The sequence below is a fragment of the Meriones unguiculatus genome, chromosome 8 (genome assembly GCF_030254825.1).
Source record: "Meriones unguiculatus strain TT.TT164.6M chromosome 8, Bangor_MerUng_6.1, whole genome shotgun sequence".
Lineage (NCBI taxonomy): Eukaryota > Metazoa > Chordata > Mammalia > Rodentia > Muridae > Meriones > Meriones unguiculatus.
The window spans coordinates 122702357-122721493 of NC_083356.1; the positions used below are offsets into that span (position 1 = coordinate 122702357).

The 19137-nt window shown below is 42.8% G+C and overlaps 1 protein-coding gene across 1 annotated transcript in view; it reads left to right on the forward strand.

Annotated features, from left to right (window-relative positions):
- Lrp2 (LDL receptor related protein 2) overlaps positions 1-19137 on the forward strand; it is a 155762-nt gene that overhangs the window by 67047 nt on the left and 69578 nt on the right. Inside the window, exons 20-33 of the mRNA XM_021635601.2 lie at positions 2495-2632; positions 2953-3234; positions 4241-4483; positions 5552-5671; positions 5757-5873; positions 6937-7314; positions 8427-8675; positions 9934-10145; positions 10946-11130; positions 11767-11995; positions 12562-12739; positions 14050-14178; positions 16881-17047; positions 17537-17680. Of these exons, the coding sequence (XP_021491276.1) occupies positions 2495-2632; positions 2953-3234; positions 4241-4483; positions 5552-5671; positions 5757-5873; positions 6937-7314; positions 8427-8675; positions 9934-10145; positions 10946-11130; positions 11767-11995; positions 12562-12739; positions 14050-14178; positions 16881-17047; positions 17537-17680 (2771 nt within the window). The remainder of the gene's footprint in view (positions 1-2494; positions 2633-2952; positions 3235-4240; positions 4484-5551; positions 5672-5756; positions 5874-6936; positions 7315-8426; positions 8676-9933; positions 10146-10945; positions 11131-11766; positions 11996-12561; positions 12740-14049; positions 14179-16880; positions 17048-17536; positions 17681-19137) is intronic.

Consider the following 19137-nt stretch of genomic DNA (forward strand, 5'->3'; position numbering starts at 1 on the left):
CCTCCTCTGTGGCCTAACAGAAAATTTTCATCTTTAGAGTGTTCTGGACACATCTTCATAATATTAACAGTTTGTAGTACTTGCTGTATAATTCCTGAGTATGTGCTTAGATAGTATCACGTGAGGGAACAGTTAAATTACTCCCTTTATCATTTTTGAGAATAAAATGGCAAGAGCTGTGTATACAGTAGCCACTGTGCTCTGGCTAAAGCCTCATCAGAGTCCTTGTGGAAGGGCAAGTAGATGTATTCATCACTGTACATTCATTGAATGTCTTGGAGGCGTTTTGTCAGAAAATAGGTAACGTCCTCTTTGTTTCACAGAAACGGTAAAGCATAGCTTTATTTCTCCCCAGACCTGGGGGCTGAATCCAAGTCTCATACATGCTAGGAAAATGTTTTGCCACAAAACTCTATCTCCATCCCAAAATATGACTCATGAAGAACAGAAAGACATGATCGTTTTTCCATTGATATTTTCATGTTGCTAACAAAGATTTCTGAGCATCATGGAATTGTGGGGGACAATAGAGGCCATGATGGTAGCCAGACTTTGGCCTCCTACTCTCAACTGCCTTCTTCAGTGGAGACTTGATTCTGTGACTTGAGTCACTGAGAATAAGAATATAATCTGGTGATCCAGTCTTGGTGGTACATACTCACTTTGGAAGCTGAAGCAAGAAAATCACCATGATATTGGCCTGGGCCACATAGTCAAGCCATGGCTTGCCTGCATAGCAAGACTGTGCAGAGTAAAACAGGTGGCTTCCTGAAACAGGGCTCTGTGTAGCTCGTGCATTGCACACAGTGCTCACGTAAAGCTTTTGGTGGTGTGTTTCTGTCATCCCAGCTCTTAGAAGGCTGAGGCAGGAGAATCACGAGGCCAGCCTGGGCTGCAAAGCAAGTTCACAACCAACGTCAAGTGAATAAATTAAATAGTGAGACCCTGTTCAAACAAATGAACAAACAAAGTGTGAGGCCAAGTGAATGAGGAGAGACTGCAGTTCATCCTGGCTATTCGTGACAACTGATATTTGTCCAGTTTGAGGGGTGACGCTTTGAATAGAGCTATCAAAAGCCCCGTGTATAAACTAGTTGAAACAGTGTATAACTTCTTTTGAAAGAAACCCCTACTTGAATACTTGGCATAGTGCTGTAAGCAACTAGAGTGGCTAGTCATACTGAATATTCCATCTTTCTATCTATCTGTGGAGTGTGTGGTATTTAAAAAATATTTTAAAAATGCTCTGAGATTTTTGATGAGATGAGTCAGTTATAAACAGTCACCTCTCCCGTATTTACTCCCTCTTTTAAATATTGTCAGACACATGCTATTTGCTAGTACATAGGAACATTTTTTAAATGTTTACTTTTCTCTGGTCTATGCTGAGATGTTTGAATTTCTTTTGGTTTTATCAGTGTGAAAAATATTGAGTGAATACCCATGAGAACAATGCTATGTCCCCCAAATAGTATTAGTTAGTTTCAGTCAATTCTGACTTTAGTTATGAATTTCTTCTTTTTCCCTTCTTTTTCTTTGAAGACAGGGTCTCCCTATATAGCCCAGGCTCACTCAAACCCTTGATCTTTCTTCCTCAGTCTCAGAAATATGTGAATGCCACCATGCCTGGCTTCATTATATCGGTATGGTATGGTCTCTTAGTTCACAAACCTATGCAAACCATTACTTTTTGCTCAAAGACTGGTTAGATTTTCTTGACTGTACACTGAATAGGACTAGGAGTTTGATTGAACTTCTCATCTCTTTAAATGTCATGAGATACTCCTCTGAATGGTGGAACTGAAAATGGCATTAAAGGGAGATAAGATTTAGTGGCTTCAATGACCTACGAGTATGGACCACAGATGAGGAAAATTAATTTTATAACGTGTGACATTCTAAGTTAGTTATGGTCTTGTGTTACACAGAATTCACCGCTGAAATCTAAACTATTAAAGATTGTATGTAGATGCTTACACAATTGTTGGTATTTTTACTCAAACACACTTTTTTGGGGACGAGATCTGTACTTTTCCTCCTGCAGGAAGGAGATCTGTACTTTTACTCCTTTTTTTCTTCTTCTTCCTCCTCCTCCTCCTTTTTTTGAGACAGGTTTCTGTGTGTAGCACTGCCTGTCCTGGAAGTCATTCTGTAGAACAGGCTGGCCTCAAACTCAGAGATCTGTCTGCCTCTGCCTCCTGAGTGCTAGGATTAAAGGTGTGTGCCACCACCACTTGGTAAAGCTTCTTATTAAGATTGAGCCTGAAAAACAGTGGGCATTCTTACAGTAGGGTACAGGACTTTGCACTTGGAATCAGCCTAGAGATGATGTTCTTTCTTTCCTTTTCACAGTTAAGCGTTTTGCCTGGGGATAGGAACTCAACTTTAAGATTCTTTTTTATGTTTATTTTTATCTGTGGATATTTAAACCTCATTACTACCAGATACCATTATGTATCTGAAATGCTAATTGCTACTCTTTTTTCCTCCGTAGATAACGTGTTTTTGACAGACTGGAGACTGGGGGCAATCCTTCGCGTCAGGAAATCTGATGGTGGTGATAGGACAGTTATCCGGAGTGGCATCAGCAGCATAATGCATGTGAAAACCTACGACGCTGACCTCCAGACGGGTGAGACGCACTGCCACATCGTCTCTATTTGGACATAATTATCTGACGCGGCGGCTCTTTTCTCTTTAACTATTTCTTCAGCATAATTCCCAACAGTGCTGTATTTCTGTCAGCCACATAGTTGACATGGCAAGACTTGGGTTTCTTGGAAATACATATCTTAGCACTTTTCTGTGTTTAAACGGAATATTGCCTTTGGTGGGCTGGTTCCCAAATTTGTACTACTGTTGGGTCTGGAATGGTTTCTTTCTTTCTTTCTTTTCTTTATTTGTTTTCCTGCACAAATCAAAGTTTGGACCCGGTTGTTTTTGCGTTTCCAGGGTCCAACTACTGCAGTCAGCCCACCCATCCCAACGGCGACTGCAGCCACTTCTGCTTCCCAGTACCAAACTTCCAGCGGGTGTGTGGCTGCCCCTACGGCATGAGGCTTCAGAGGGATCAGATGACGTGTGAGGGCGACCCAGCCCGCGAGCCGCCCACGCCGCAGTGCGGCTCCCTCTCGTTTGCCTGCAACAATGGCAAGTGTGTGCCCAGTGTATTCCGCTGCGACGGAGTGGATGATTGTCATGACAACAGCGACGAGCTTCACTGTGGCGCCTTCAGTGAGTATCTTCGTGCTGGAGCGTTTGCGGAGGTGACCGGGACAGAGGAGTGGTCGTAAGCAATGGTAAAAGCACGGGCTATGTGCATGGGAAAATATCACCGAGGTATTACTCAGAATATAAGATTCGTTAACATGTACTTCAAAGTACATTAAAAGTAAAGCATTACATGATTCATTAGTAATGTCCTAGATTAGACTGTTATCAATAAAATTCTTGTGACATTACCCCATGCAGTTCTGTTCATTTGGGTAAGCTCTTCAAAAAGTCAAATCAGGGCTTAGGATGGGGCTCACTCGTAGAGATACTGCTCTACAGCGTAGGGAGCCGTATCACAGAATAGGTACTTGTAGCTGTAGCCTTTGAAAACATCATGTCCTGAGTATGTTTTAATCCCCCTCTGGAGGGCAATGACCTGGAGTGGAATGGGTCTCTATCTCTCCACTCTTTTGATGGTATTCTCACCCATGCGGTTTCAGTTCTAACAGTTACCACTGCAGAAGGCCCAAGGATCCCACTTAAAAAAAAAAAAATTGAAGACAATTGAGATCCTTAGAAACATCTATTTAAAAATGAGGCCAGCAGCAGTGATAACCCGTGCCTGTAGAGAGAATGAAGGGTTGTTTGAAAAGTTGTACATTTTCCTGAAATTGTTGCAGGAGGAAGGTAGAGATGAGACAAGGATTGTACCAACTCAAGCTGTAGTGTCGGGAAGATTCCTATATTTCTCAAAGTCCAGTTTAAGATGGATAGATTGATAGGTAGGTAGGGAGATAGATATTTATAGATATTTGATGGCTGAGAGAGTACATATGTGTATGTATGCATTACATGGTATGTGCCTCTATCATGCTTTGTATTTATCAAACCTAAACCACTCTCCCATTGCTCCCTATTTTGTGTGAAGCTGTATTGAAAAGTGAGAAGAACTTGGTCTCTCCAGGAGCAACCTCATGAGAGTGTGACTAAGCAAACCTTTTCATGAGCACTCTGTGACTGTTTCTAGATAATTCCTGTTCGTCTTCGGCTTTCACCTGTGTCCGCGGCGGGCAGTGCATCCCTGGCCAGTGGCGCTGTGACAAACAGAATGACTGTTTAGATGGCAGTGACGAGGAAAACTGCCCCACTAGTATGATTTCAACCTGCCCATCCACCTCCTTCACCTGCGACAATTACATGTGTATCCCAAGAGAATGGCTCTGTGACACAGACAATGATTGTTCGGATGGATCAGATGAAAAGAACTGCCGTGAGTTTTGAGCTGATGAGGTCCCTGGGTTGGTCACCCCAAATGTAGACCCGAAAAATCTACAGGCTTTGAGTTCTTGCCTCTGAGACTCCTACCGTTGTCTTCTTCTTGTCAATCTCTAGATATCAGTAGCCTCATCCATGTTGGATGTACTGAGCCTTATCAAAGCAGAACACAGATGCGAGGCATCCAGATAGAAACTATAAACAAACAAACAAACAAGAGACCTGGATGTGGTGGTGCACATCCATAGACTCAGCTAACTGCTGCAATCAGTAAATGGTGGAGCAAAGAGGTCTGACACTCGATGGAGGATGACACGAACCTTTGGCCATCGCAAGCATGAGTACACACGCATGAGCAGACGCGCACATACACAAGTGCGCATGCCTTCTAACATGTATATATGATCATGCACACACACATCCCACATCACACACGTATATTTTTAACAAAAATCAGTTTACCCAGCACCTTGTAAGCATCCATGCAAGTGGCTGTTTTTCTTTTTAATTAATACAGAATAAAGATACAGTCAGTCTCTCTCTCTCTCTTCCTCCCTCATTTCACTGGTTCTCATTCTTTAACTGTCATTTAACTCATTCTTTAGCTGTCCATTTGTTGTTAAACAATAGTTTAAGATGGAGCTGGGTTGTCAGGACTAAATTCTTGTACCAGTTACAGAACTAGGAAATTCACTTTCCTCCCGGAAGAGTTGTGCCCTTATAATTTTTGCATTCCAGGAGCGCATGTTTTTCATTCACTTGGTGGGGTGGGTGGGCGGCATGCGTACCTTGCTCCAGCACTGTTGCTTCTCGTGGGGAGCTGACCCTGCTACTCAGATTTGGGAGAGTCACGGACTCATGAGAAACGGCACCAGGCTATTCCTTGATGAATGTCTTCTGTTTCCCAAGATTGACTCTGCCTGGAGTCTTTTTATTCGAGTTTTTTAAACTTGAAAATTCTTAGCTTTAATATTGCTGCTGGTCTGAAGGAGTCTGACCACACAGAACTGAGATAAGTTTTTGAACAGAATATAAACTTGGCTTTGCTTTTGTATGTCACCAGAAGCTTCGGCGACCTGCCAACCTACACAGTTCCGTTGCCCTGACCACCGATGTATCAGCCCGTTGTATGTCTGCGATGGGGACAAGGACTGTGTTGATGGGTCTGATGAGGCAGGCTGTGGTGAGTGGACGGCTTCACCTTCTCCTCGCCGTGTGCTCCGTTTACCTTGGATTTAATTTCAAATGCTTTTCTCTTCCGTTTTCAGTGTTAAACTGCACGAGTTCGCAGTTCAGATGCGCTGATGGGAGTTCTTGCATTAACGTCAGATACCGCTGTGACGGGGTTTATGACTGCAAGGACAACTCTGACGAGGCAGGCTGTCGTAAGTACCGCATAGACAGTGTATTTCAGACAGAAGCATCCTTACGTTACGATTGGGTATTACTGTATAGTTCTTTTATTTTCAAATTCGGACAAGCTGGGGAAAGACATAACTCAACATGTTCTTAAGAGAATGAGATATTGACATGCTGTGATATTACCACATAATGACTTACATGTTATATAAATGAACATTTCAAATTTTAATTCCTTCAACATTTTTCTTAGTTTTCACATTCCAAGGACATGTACACAGACATGGTTGCATACACATGCCAAGTATATAGGGGATGTCAGAGGACAGTCTGCGGGCTCCAGGACTCCTTTGTTACTATGTGACTCTTTAGGCTTTAGCTGTTCTGCTAGCCCCCTCTGAATGCAGTTCCATTGACATCTCAATTAGGAAGTGAAGCTATGGAATAGAAAATGCTATATGCCTTGAGTGGGATTGCCTCATTCATGCAACTTGTTGCTTGTCCATAAGAAAGGGGCAAGGTAATTACCCTTGCAGATGGCCTTAGAAATGGCTTAGTTAGAAAGCAGGTAAACTCCTTCTAAAATCCTTCAGGATTTAAGGGCGACTCCGTGTAAGTCTGATGTGACCCCATTCTGTTATATTCACAGATTAGGGACCCATGATAGCATGATTTTTCTTTTTGTCTATTGTCTGTGTGAGATGCATTTATTTTATCTGTAAAAAAAAAAAAATCTGAACATTTGCTTAAACACTTGCCATTTAGACAATCCCAGGGAATCAGAAAGGAAGTATATAAATTCATCAATAGAAGGAAAACAAAAAAACCCAGGAAGTTTTTTCTGATTTGTACTTTGATGGAAGAGTATACCCTGTGCATAGTTTGTTACTGGATCCACTAATCTGCCACACATAAATATTTCCATGTACCGCAATGTGCAAGAGCGTTTGACCTTTCGTATTGGTTCTGTCTTCATCGTTATTATAAACCCACTGTTAGTCCAGAACAACCTCCTCTGAATCTGTATCGCGAAAGGGATCAGAACTGGCAATTACAAGAGCAATACGCATATGCCTTTGCTCTCTCTAGCAACCAGGCCTCCTGGCATGTGCCATCCAGACGAGTTTCAGTGCCAAGGAGATGGTACCTGCATCCCTAACACCTGGGAGTGTGACAGACACCCAGACTGCATCGACGGATCTGATGAGCACAACGGCTGTGTCCCTAAGACCTGCGCTTCGATCTATTTTCTCTGTGACAATGGGAATTGCGTCTACAAATCATGGATCTGTGACGGGGACAATGACTGCAGGGATATGAGTGATGAGAAGGACTGCCCCACCCAGCCTTTTCAGTGTCCCAGTTGGCAGTGGCAGTGCCCCGGCTACAGCACCTGTATCAACCTGAGTGCCCTCTGCGATGGCAACTTTGACTGCCCGAATGGGACTGATGAGTCCCCACTTTGCAGTAAGTTCTATGATCATGGTTCACTGGCCACACATTCGTTCTGAACGGCAGATTGCTGAACCCCAGCACTGTCTCAGTCCCGTCTAGTGTTTTGGGAGGGGAGTGTAGTTCCTTTGTGAGTTTATATATCCCCATAGGAACAAAGATAAATTCTAATAAACCATGACTGCATAATAACTTCTCATTCGTTCCTTTGCACTGGTGTCTGTGTTTTCCCTTCTTCGTATGTCATTGTCTAGGACATCACATCATCAAATTAAATGTAGCTCTCTTAGTAATGTGTTCATAAACTTCTCTAACTTAAAGATTTTTCTAATTTTAATCTGAACTTGTCATCAAACAAACTAAATCTGGGGAGGGGGTTGTTTTGTTTTTGCGGTGATTAAAATGCTCTGATTGGCATGTGATCCTAATTACTGTCCCTTGTCGCCTCCCTCTTTGATTAACGCTCACTCTCAGATGAACCCCAGCAAGGTATGACTGTGAACTGTTCTAGATTTTTCTGAGCTCACGCGTGCCATGTGTATGCTGACTTCGTACTAATCCCTGTGACCTCTCCTCCTAGTGCATGTCCCGTGTTCTGACTCTTTACCCGTAAGTCCTGGTGCTCATGGCAGTAGGGGGCGTTTCCATACCCTGGCATGCGACCTGGCTTTGAGCTGCAGCAGCCGCTGCCCCATGGGCCCTACGAGTAAGGCATGGTGATGACGGTGTGTCAGGAAGTCTGAGTCCTCCCCACTAGATCACTTCCAGCTTATTTCCTGTGAAACATTTAAGACCTATAGTTCTGGTTCTAGTTAGGTTGGAGAATTCCAGAAGGAGCAAGTTAGATTTCTCTGCTTCATCAATGGCAGCTCGGTTTCGTGATACCAGAAGTATTCTGTCAGGGTCCTTTCACTGTAGTAAATGGAGTTAGACTTGGGGGGGTGGGGGTGGTGGTGCTCCAATGGATGCTATATCTGCAGGCAATTCAGAGAAGATACTAAACAGATCATCAGAGAGCTTGTGGCTCTCAGTTAACTCAGGTTAACTCCACTATGCTGGAGTGAGTTAAAAAAAAAAAAAAAAAAAAGCAGGCACGTCTGACTTCTCGCCCTATGACTCTCTTCTAGACCAGGACAGCTGTTTACATTTTAATGGTGGTTGCACCCACCAGTGTGTCCAGGGGCCCTTTGGAGCCACGTGCATATGTCCGCCAGGGTACCAACTTGCCAACGATACTAAGACCTGTGAAGATATAAACGAGTGTGAACTTCCAGGCTTCTGCAGCCAGCACTGTATCAACATGAGAGGCTCCTTCCGGTGTGCTTGTGATGCAGAATACTTACTGGAAAGTGATGGGCGGACTTGCAAAGCCGCAGGTAATTATTACGCTTACGAGGGAACTAACACCAGGACATGTAATATATAGCCTCTTCAGGGTGGAAGCCTGACTCGTCCCCCAGTCAGGTTATTCAATGCCTTTTGACTTATATGAAAGTGAATATATAAGATGTTAGAATATTGATCCAGCTGTTTTCAAAGTGATTCAACAGAGGAGGATTTAAAAGTTCCTTTATTGTAGGACAAAGGCAAATGCCCAGCAGTTGGGAGGTAGGATTAGGTCATCCTGGGCTTTGGGCTACATAAGGCTTTGCTTCAAAAATACCAATGTAAAAAAAGAAGACTTTCTTTTCTTTTTTTTTTCAAGATAGGGTTTCTCTGCGTAGCCTTAGCTGTCCTGGAGCTCACTGTGTAGACCACGGTGGCCTCAAACTCACAAAGATCCACTTACCTCTGCCTCCTGAGTGCTGGGATTAAGGTGTGTACCACGATTACCCAGCTCCTTCCTTTTCAAGTAGGTTGGATGACAGCAGTCTAAGGGACAGACTGATTCATATTATCATGAGGTTTCCAGCCAAGATCCATCAAGTTTTCTGCAGTCTTTTCTTTCTCTTAGAAAGCAGGCTAGGAAAAGAAACATCCTTTTAAGGATGTAATCTGGAAGTGGATATATCCTTGTTACCGATACACTATTAGTCATTTGGTTACTGCAGCTGCAGTGGAGGCAGACACATGACTCTATCTGAGTAGCCTGAGGCCAACCTAAATGTGACTTATTACTAAAAAGAAAAGAGGGAAAGGAATATTAGCAGACAGAACTCTCTGCTACAACTAATGCTTTTAGGGGAAAAAAAATACTTGAATCCTGCCAAGAATTAAGCCTACAGTCTGCTAAGGTAGATAGCAAATTATGATGAAAACAGCACAAGGATGGATGTAAGGATAGCTCATTCCAGGCTGGTACTTAGCTGCTCGCTGCAATAATCCAAGAAAGAAGGCTTTTTTTTTTTTCTCAGAAAACAACTATTTTACATGCCAATGAACATCAATGAATAAGGGTCCCCCGACCCTGCTTAGCTTCTGATGAGCTGAGGGGTGTCAGGATGGAAGGGCTTAGACAACCGACAGGGTTAAGGATGAAGTGATTGATTCTTGTGGTCCTACCCTTCCCACCCCCCTATTTCTTTAGTTTGGTATCACACACATGTTGAAGAGACCCTTTAAATGTTTTTCTTCTTCTTCTTTCTTTCAGATTCATTGACAGCTTCTTTTTCTTTTTTCCTCCCTGATTTCCAGCATCTGAAAGTCAGTTGTTAGTTGTAGCAAGTCAGGACAAAATCATCGTAGACAATATCACTGCCCATGTGCACAACATCTATTCATTGGTCCAGGATGTTTCTTTCGTGGTTGCTCTTGATTTTGATTCGGTCACCGGTCGCATCTTTTGGTCTGACATACGGCAGGGGAAAACCTGGAGTGTTTTTCAAAATGGAACAGACAAGAGAGTGGTAGGTGCTCTTTTATAGCCCTTCTATATTTATTGTTCCTCACCAAGAGAAGGTCCTGCCCTTCTTCGTGCGGGGTTTCGCATCATATTCAAGAAGTCTGGATACTCCTGACTTCAGTCCTGTGGATGTGCTCTCCAGGGCTCTCCATGTGGCTGAAGTCCATGCCATGTGACGCAGATACTTTGTGAATCTTTCACAGATCAGAGCAGAGGAAAGTGCTAGAGAGTCAAGGAGTTGCTTCACTGAGCTTTCATTGACTTACGCTTTTCAGCCCATCTCCCTGAGTTCGTTTGATTAACCATTTTATGTGTCCAAGTGTAAGTCACACGTGTGTGTGGTTTCCAGTAGAGGCCAGAAGATGCTCTCTGATCCCCAGTCATGAGCTGCCGTGTGGGTGCTGGGAAACAAACTTATGTTCTCTGCGAGAGCAACAAGTGCCTCTAATCACTAAGCCATCTCATCTCTCCAGCCCCCTGAGTTGGTTTCTTAATCCCTAGTAGTCACAATTTCTTTAGTGAACACTGTAAGTTGTTACGAATGGGTAGAGCCATTAGCAAGTACAGATGCTTTAAAATCAAAATGAAACCGCCCGTGAATACAGCTATCTCATATCATTTAATGGTATATTAAATATACCATTCTATTTTTACCCCTAAATTGGCTAACTGGTTACCTACATTGGGAGACAAATTGTTCCAAACCCAGCATATTAGATTTCTTATTCTAGACTTGCATTTAATTTCCATGTTTACTCCCATTTATTCTTTCTAATTATTTACCTCTTATCTTTTCGTTTGTAGGTACATGACAGTGGTCTCTCTGTGACGGAAATGATTGCAGTAGATTGGATAGGTCGCAACCTTTACTGGACGGACTATGCTCTTGAAACAATTGAAGTTTCTAAAATTGATGGAAGCCACAGGACAGTGCTAATTAGCAAAAATGTCACAAAACCTAGGGGACTAGCATTGGATCCCAGAATGGGGTAAGAAAAGACATTTACTACTTTAGCCATTGAAGTATTGAATGGGTGCTAGGTTCCTAAGTAAGGCATGTAATAATACCGTCCCATAGGTGGGCCTCTTAGCTGTGATTTTGAGACAACCAAATGGCTGTTTCTGTTTCAGTTCATGTTATTTCCTAGAGATTTCTTTTAAGCCTTATAAGGAGGAGACCTTTGCCTGAAAGGTGTAAGGGGAAGAAAGAAATTCTTTCGTGTACTTCAGAACCTTTGAAAAATCTTTCCTAGATTTTATGTAGATTCTTTAAGTTACATTGTTTTCTACTGAATCGTGAATTAGACAGTTCACATTCAACACGGTGCTAAATCTCCAGAGAGTGAGTTATTACACACCAGTGATATTTATAACGAATCCCTGAAGACAGAGAAAGCAATTCACTACTTAAAACTTGTAGGGTAAACAGGCAAGGGCAAAAATTTATCTGTGGATTGTTGGCATTGGGGCATTTCCACGTCATAATGCAATGCCTATTTTATGAAAATTTTAAAGACATCCAGATGGCTTGTGGTTGCACTCTGATCACAGAGAAAGGAATGACCGTGTGTTGAATTGTGTTAAGCGGGAGTTACCTTTCCTATATATGTTCCCTCTTTTCACAGTGACAATCTAATGTTCTGGTCTGACTGGGGCCATCACCCACGCATCGAGCGAGCCAGCATGGATGGTACCATGCGCACAGTCATTGTCCAGGACAAGATCTACTGGCCCTGCGGCCTAAGTATTGACTACCCCAACCGACTCATCTACTTCATGGATGCCTATCTCGACTACCTTGAATTCTGTGATTATGATGGACACAATCGAAGGCAGGTCATTGCCAGTGATTTGGTAAGTCTGCAGTCAAGTTCAGATTTAACAACAGCGGGGTATTATCCACCTTCCGTTACTAACAAGAAAGCTAGCATGTTTATTTCAGTCATAGTCAAATTGTACCATGTCCTTTAATAGCCAATGTGCCTTACGTGATCTGTGGATGCTTGTATAGCTTTAAAATTAGGGCTTAAAAAGTGAATAAACTAGACTCATATTTCTCAAGGAAACTGGAGCGTATTATGTTTGATATTGTTTAATTCAATGAATTCTGTTTAAGTTTTACAAATTGGCCAATGCAGAAAAATATGGAGTTTACCAAAGAGCTCTCACAGCTTAGTTCCTGTGACTGGAAGGAGTCCCAAGAGGAGGCTTCCTGTCTTTGGGTAACATATGCCTTCAATATAACAGATCACATGGCAAAAATAGCCCTGAAACAGTTTTCATTTAAAAAATTGCCACTCAGTGTCATTCCCAAAGTAGACACTTGCATTAGCTGCTTCCCAGCATCTTGAGTATTTAAGTGCTGAGAAAAATCTCCTCCATTTCTGGGTGAGGTCTCACTGCCTGATTCTCCTCCCCAGGTTCTCCACCACCCATACGCTCTGACTCTGTTTGAAGACTCTGTGTACTGGACTGACCGTGGCACTTGGCAGGTTATGCAGGCCAACAAGTGGCATGGGGGAAACCAGTCTGTTGTCATGTACAGCGTTCGCCAGCCTCTCGGGATTGTTGCCATCCATCCTTCAAGGCAACCATCTTGTAAGTGATAGAAACAGCCTTCCTGGGAAGAGCATGGTCACTGCTTCTTCTGGACATGCTAAGGGCATACATTTTCTTTTCACCAAGCACAGTGCTACACGCTCCTCCCGGCCCCTGCATTGCTGTTGCTCTTATTTATGACAAGGGAAGTAGTCCCTTGTAGGTGGTGATAGCATGTCCTCATCACATCATTTCTTTCAGCAATTAGCTATTACCTCTATGACCTTTTTAAGCTGCTAATTGTTGCGACTCATGATGCTCCCACTGCCTTGTTGCCTTTATGCATGGGGTGTGGGTGGACAGGTGATGTAAAGGTTTGGTCGTGGTGGCGATCTTCCTGTTTGTCGGGAGGGAGAACACTTAACCTTCCTATAATCTTCTCTCCTCGAATCTCTCCAGTCGTGTCTCACACTCAGAGTCTGGCCCTGTCTCTTCTGTGGCTTACATTCACCACGCTGGACTACATCAGGGTCCAGTGACACACCAGTCGAGTCCTCAGCTTTGACCTTTTACTTTCTTCGCCCTGTCCTGAGCATCTGTCTTCCGTCTCCGTCAGAATCGCTGCCTTGTGTCAGTTGGAGTTCTGCTCAAATGCCACTTTCTCAGAGAAGCTACTTCTCATCACCCTACCTGAGATCGCGCTCCTCTCACACTGTCCCTCACATTCTGAAATTGCCATCTCCAACATGAATTTGGTTCTATTTCCTTTCTACAGTGCGTACTCTATGTGTTATCTTCACTGTTTAGAATGTTGTTTGGTACCTGGAAGATTATATATACATCATATATATGATATATATATATATATATATATATGTATATATATATATTCGTGTATGTCTGAGAGAGAGAAAAAGAATGGATTATCTAGTATGCCATATGTAGATGAAACAGGATCTAGAAACATCCTGTGAGCATAGATGGTACACAGACTCCTCTTTTTAAGGCCTGGCACGTGCAAAGATGTGGGAAAATGGAAGATTGCTCTCTAAGCAAAGCAAGAATATCACCGGGTAGACATCAAGGTCACACAGCAGACATAGAACCTGCTTTCATTTCATGCAACAAGATAGCTTTTAGGTCCAACAGGGAGACATTGTATTTATGGCATGAGTTCTAGATAATTCAGTGACGTTATAATCTGGTTATAGACTGGGCGACAGTCATCCTTCTCCCTTGTGCCTCTTAACAAAGGTGACTGCAAGCATTCCCCTTTGCAACGCTGGGAGCTCTGGGTAGGACCATGACCCTGTGCTCTGTTGTGTAGGCAATTTTGCATTGAAGCATGCATTCCTTTCTTTCTCCCACAGCCCCAAATCCATGCGCCTCTGCCTCCTGCAGCCATCTCTGCCTGCTTTCTGCACAGCCGCCTAGACATTACTCTTGTGCTTGTCCTTCAGGATGGAACCTCTCTGACGATTCTGTCAACTGTGTGAGAGGTAAGCGTGTTCTCTCGATCACCTGTTATAGTTGGTGCGAGGCTGTGGAAACCCTCAACCCACGTGTAGGTGAAACTGAGCATGGCATTTCCCATTATGCTCTGTGGGTACCTTCTGTGGGGTGATTCAGTTGAACGTCTCAGTTGTGAAGTAGGTTCTGTGGAGCTAATGTTACATGTGGTTAAACAATTTTTAACCTTGTATTTTCTCATAGCTAACTTTTCTGATGAGTGACTTTCAAATTCTGCATTTAGAAGGTAAACATTCTTGACTGTTGTGCCCAGCCATTGTTTTTTTCAGGTCCATTGCTTCATTTTTAAAAATTCTTATAATAAACAGTCAGTGACGTGATCTGTCCTGGATCTTATGACTCCAACTTCAGTATTGTTACTATTATTATTATCTGATACCTTAGTAGTAAGTGCTGTCTCTGTGAGAATTATTACAAGTGGCTATTTGAGCAACTTAATCTTAGTTATCTTAGCGGGTTGATTGAAGGGTATGTGGAGTATTATGTCAAGTGCTGTGGAGATTACAAAGAGAAAGAGAAATGATTTCTTCAAGAATGTATATTTATCCTTTATTGATTAGAAATTTAAAAAGTTACTCAGCCTCTTTCTCGTGGAGGAGGAGTGAATGTATTTTGAAACTGTTTTAGTTGCTAGAGATAAGTTGAAACTAAATGGTTAATTATAACATCTCCAAATCTACGGGGAAAGTAAGTTTTTCGCATAGAAAGCAGATAATGGATTCAGGACATGTATAGTGTTTCTAGGTTATACAGTCGAGGTTCCCGAAGATGAAGCCATGTCCACATCCACATATGTGACATTGTGCCATCATACTTTTGTGATGAAAGGTTTTAATTATTGGTAATGTTTACAACAAATGACGATGGACATTGGCTGCTTTTCTTCAGAGATTTATTACATTACTAATCCTCGTTGACATTGCTTAATTTAGTGTGTCCTTGAGTCTTTCAGAGGAGATTCATCTGGGCAAACATATTTTAAATACAAAGAATTCTTTCACCAAAGATTGTCAGCTATTCACTGGGGGCTGGTACCGTTGGTATTATCCACAGTACTATCTGAGGGTGATTCTACTTTTTTGGGGGGTGGTTCTCTGGCTTGGAACTCACTCTCTAGACCAGGCTGTCCTTGAACTCCAACTCACAGAGATCTACCTGCCTTTGCCTACCAAATGTGGGGATTAAAGGCATGCACCATCACTACCAGGCTCTTACAGTGATTCTAAATAGCATCACTTGTCATTCTACTTGTGATTTTCTCAGTGTTGCCTTTGGATGTGGTCTTTAGTATTCCCTAGCTGGTTTCCCTAATTGGCTTGACTACCAATATATGTTTATTAAGAAAAGTTGCATATTTTCCTCAATAAGTTTAAACGAATTACTAACAGGTAGATAAACATTTCACTTGGTTAGTTGCTCCTTTGCCTTCAGTGGTGTTTGCTAAACTACTGGAACAGCAGTGCTTGCCTAACACTGGACATGAAAGAAAACACCTTGATTGTCCAACACAAACCTTGGGATAGCTGTTTCAAGTGCTGGAAATGGGTCTAGAGAACCAAACCAACAATTTAAAAAAAATCTGGAAAAAAACACAAAGCAAGCATCTGTAAACCAATAGCAGTTATTGATAGAGGGAATTATGGGATTTCCTGGTTCTTTTCTGCAATTATATATATATATATATTTACTTTTATTATTAATTATTATTATTGTCTGTTTGTGTGTATATGTGACTGTGTGCCTGTGCACACGGGAGCATGCACATGCCATTGTGTGTGGATGTCAGGGCCCCACCTAAAAGGGTGAGTTGTCTCTTTCACTGTGGGTTTTAGAGTTCTAACTCAGGTAGTCAGGCTTGTGTGACAAGCACTTTCACCCACTGAGCCATCTCTCTGTACTCACTTTTCCTAATTTTATTTTTTAAAAATTAGAATGAGAACTTTCTTACACTTATGTAAGAAATATACTTCCCATGATGACCTAACCAAGTAGATAAAGTGTAGCTACACACCCAAATACTCACTCAGGAATGGTAAATGCAATCTGGGTCTTTATGTCATCACTAGATATTTGGGGAACCTTTGAAGATACTTTATATTCCATTGTGTGAATTCTATCCATTCAATTATGTGGTTATTATTGACTTCACACACATACATAGATGCACACAGACACACAGACACACAGACACACAGAGACACATACACATACAGGCACACATTGACACACATACAAATACACAGACACACACACACACACACACACGGATTGAACCCATGGTCTTCTGCATGCAAGGCAAGCACTCTCCGACCTAGCTACTTCTCCATCCTCAGAACCGCAGGTATTTTTTGGGGCAGCTCTTTTATTCCAAGGTTTCTGTCAAGTTCTAGATATGCAACAGTGATAAAACTGAGCACAATAGTAATTGTGCTCCTTTGTGAATTAGAATCCAGTAAGGGTTAACTGGATGATATATTAACTAAATGCTACCGGAGAGGCAGGAGACAAGGTGCCTCTCACCCCGTTATGGTTCACCCCTCCACCTTCCCTGAGGATGGACCCAGAGTTGTTTGTTGCTAAGGTTGTCTGCGGAGAGAGAAGCGCTCTCTGACTCAAACCCTGGTAGTTTGTCGCCGTGGGTAAGGACGTAACGAGACTGTTGTCGTTGCAGGAGACCAGCCTTTCTTGCTCTCTGTGAGGGACAGTATCATCTTTGGAATCTCCCTTGATCCCGAGGAGAAGAGCAACGACGCCATGATTCCCATACCAGGGGTGCATTATGGTTATGATGTTGAGTTTGATGACTCAGAGCAGTTCATCTATTGGGTTGAGAATCCGGTAAGTTTTGGATACATTCAGCGTATATGGTCATTACTTAAGGCAGCATTCATTCTTTCAGGCAATTCCAGAAAGGCCCTTGGTGGAGCTCCTGGGGCCTTGGGTTAGAATCCCTTGCTTCTGGTGCAAATCTTTCTCCAGCACCCTTCTGCTTGAGACTCTTCTTTTTCTTGTTTTCATGGAAGCGATCTGTCAGAATGGAAAGAGAGCCAGGAGAAAGAGAGAAGCAAGGAAACCATCTTTGTGTTTGATGCTGTCTGCCTTGTGTGGTGACTTGTGAGACACTTTAAAATGTGCTTTTAATCTTTATTTGTTAAGGCTTTGTACAGTGAACTTGTCTCCTGAAAGGTCAGGTACTCAGCTTTGCTTTTTCCAGCGAGTGAGGAGTATCGAGGAAACACTGGCAGCTGGGAACGGCTGTAGTGAGAGAAGAGGGCGTCTGTACAGGGCCTGTCCAGCCCAGCTCACCTCCTTTGTCTTTCTTCCCAGGGTGAAATTCACAGAGTGAAAACTGACGGCAGCAACAGGACAGTATTTGCTTCTCTGTCTCTGCTGGGGTCTTCTTTGGGCCTGGCCGTAGACTGGGTATCAAGAAACATTTATTATACCACTCCTGGAAGCAGGTCCATCGAGGTAAGGCTTCCATTATTACGCAGGTGCAAACATTGCTTTTAGATTCATGTAGAATATATTCTTAGGGAAGGTGGCTCACACCTCTAATTCCAGTGCTGGGAGGCTTAGGCAGGAGGACTGCAATGATTTCAAGGCTGGCTTGGATGTCAGAATGAGATCTTATTGCAAGCCCCTCCCCCAAATAGCAAAACCAAAACCACCTACAACAACAAATAACAACAACAAATATACCAGCAACTCCAAGGGAAAGAAAAACCACCTTACAAAAAGAAATTAATAGAACATTCTATTATTCTGTGTTTTTCCTACAAATTTTCAATTCTCCTGTGCTCCTATAAAGGATATTGGTTAATTTATATCATATGCCAATTAAAACCATAGAAGAAATACTGTATCAGTTATCAGCCAACTTTATAGCTACCTCTGTTCTCAGATAAAAATCACACTATGGCTTCAGGGTAGTTTTTATAACAGTGAAAGACAAAACAGAAACTCAATTCTAATGCCTCTCTTCTTTGAGATAAGTGCTCTTTGTATCTCAGTTCCCACAAGACATTCTAGACGAAGGGTAGGATTGAAATCACATGAAGTAAGCCCATGTCTCCGGTTTTGGCTTTCTCCACTTTGGGACAACTATAAGCATGTGGAGGAATATGAATTCATGCTAGTTTTGAAAGTGAGTTCCTAGGGGGAAAGAAGGGCTTATGAGAGGATTAGTCAGCAGACCTGAGAGTTGACACATAGCTGGTCAGTCGATGGCTCTTTGGTTTGTTTGGTGAGAGTCACATTGGTGATGAGAAAGGTGGACAGAAGCTTGCTAGAGGCCACAGTGGGACAGTTCTTTATGGTTTACAAGTTCGCAATGATCTGACGTCTAGGGATTCACGGTGAGTGAGAATTTTGCAATGTGCGCAAATGCCAGTCAGTGGAATGTCTCAAGGCAAATAGTATGACGGGATCCCGAGGACCCATCTGGTGAAGCCTTTTTATGCAAGCAACCACAGAAATCAGGAAATGGCAGAAGCGGTTGGCTTCAGTGCCAGGAATGAGTGCAGAAACCTAGGCCTTTGACAGTGTCAGGAGGCACTTCTTATAATCTGGAGTTCATCAAAACATGGTGTGCTGCTGAGAATCTCCCTGCCAAGCCCGAGGCCCTCAGGGGAAAGCGGTGATTGAGCACACTCTCTTCCTGTGACTTGGTTGATTGCTTTCAGTTGTCCAAAGGCTTCGAGTAGGTCCCCAGCAGCAACAGGTAAAACGAACAGCCGGTTGGGGAACCATTGAGCGGGCCTGTGTGTGTATCAAGTGTCAAGGCCACTTGAACTGCAGAAACCTGGTTTGTAATTGAGCCTCCAGTGCAGGGTGATAAAGTGGGAAGGGTCCAGTTCAGCATCCAATTCAGCCTGGCCTTGGGGCTACTTTACTTGTGTATTTTTTTCATTCAACAGATATTAGTA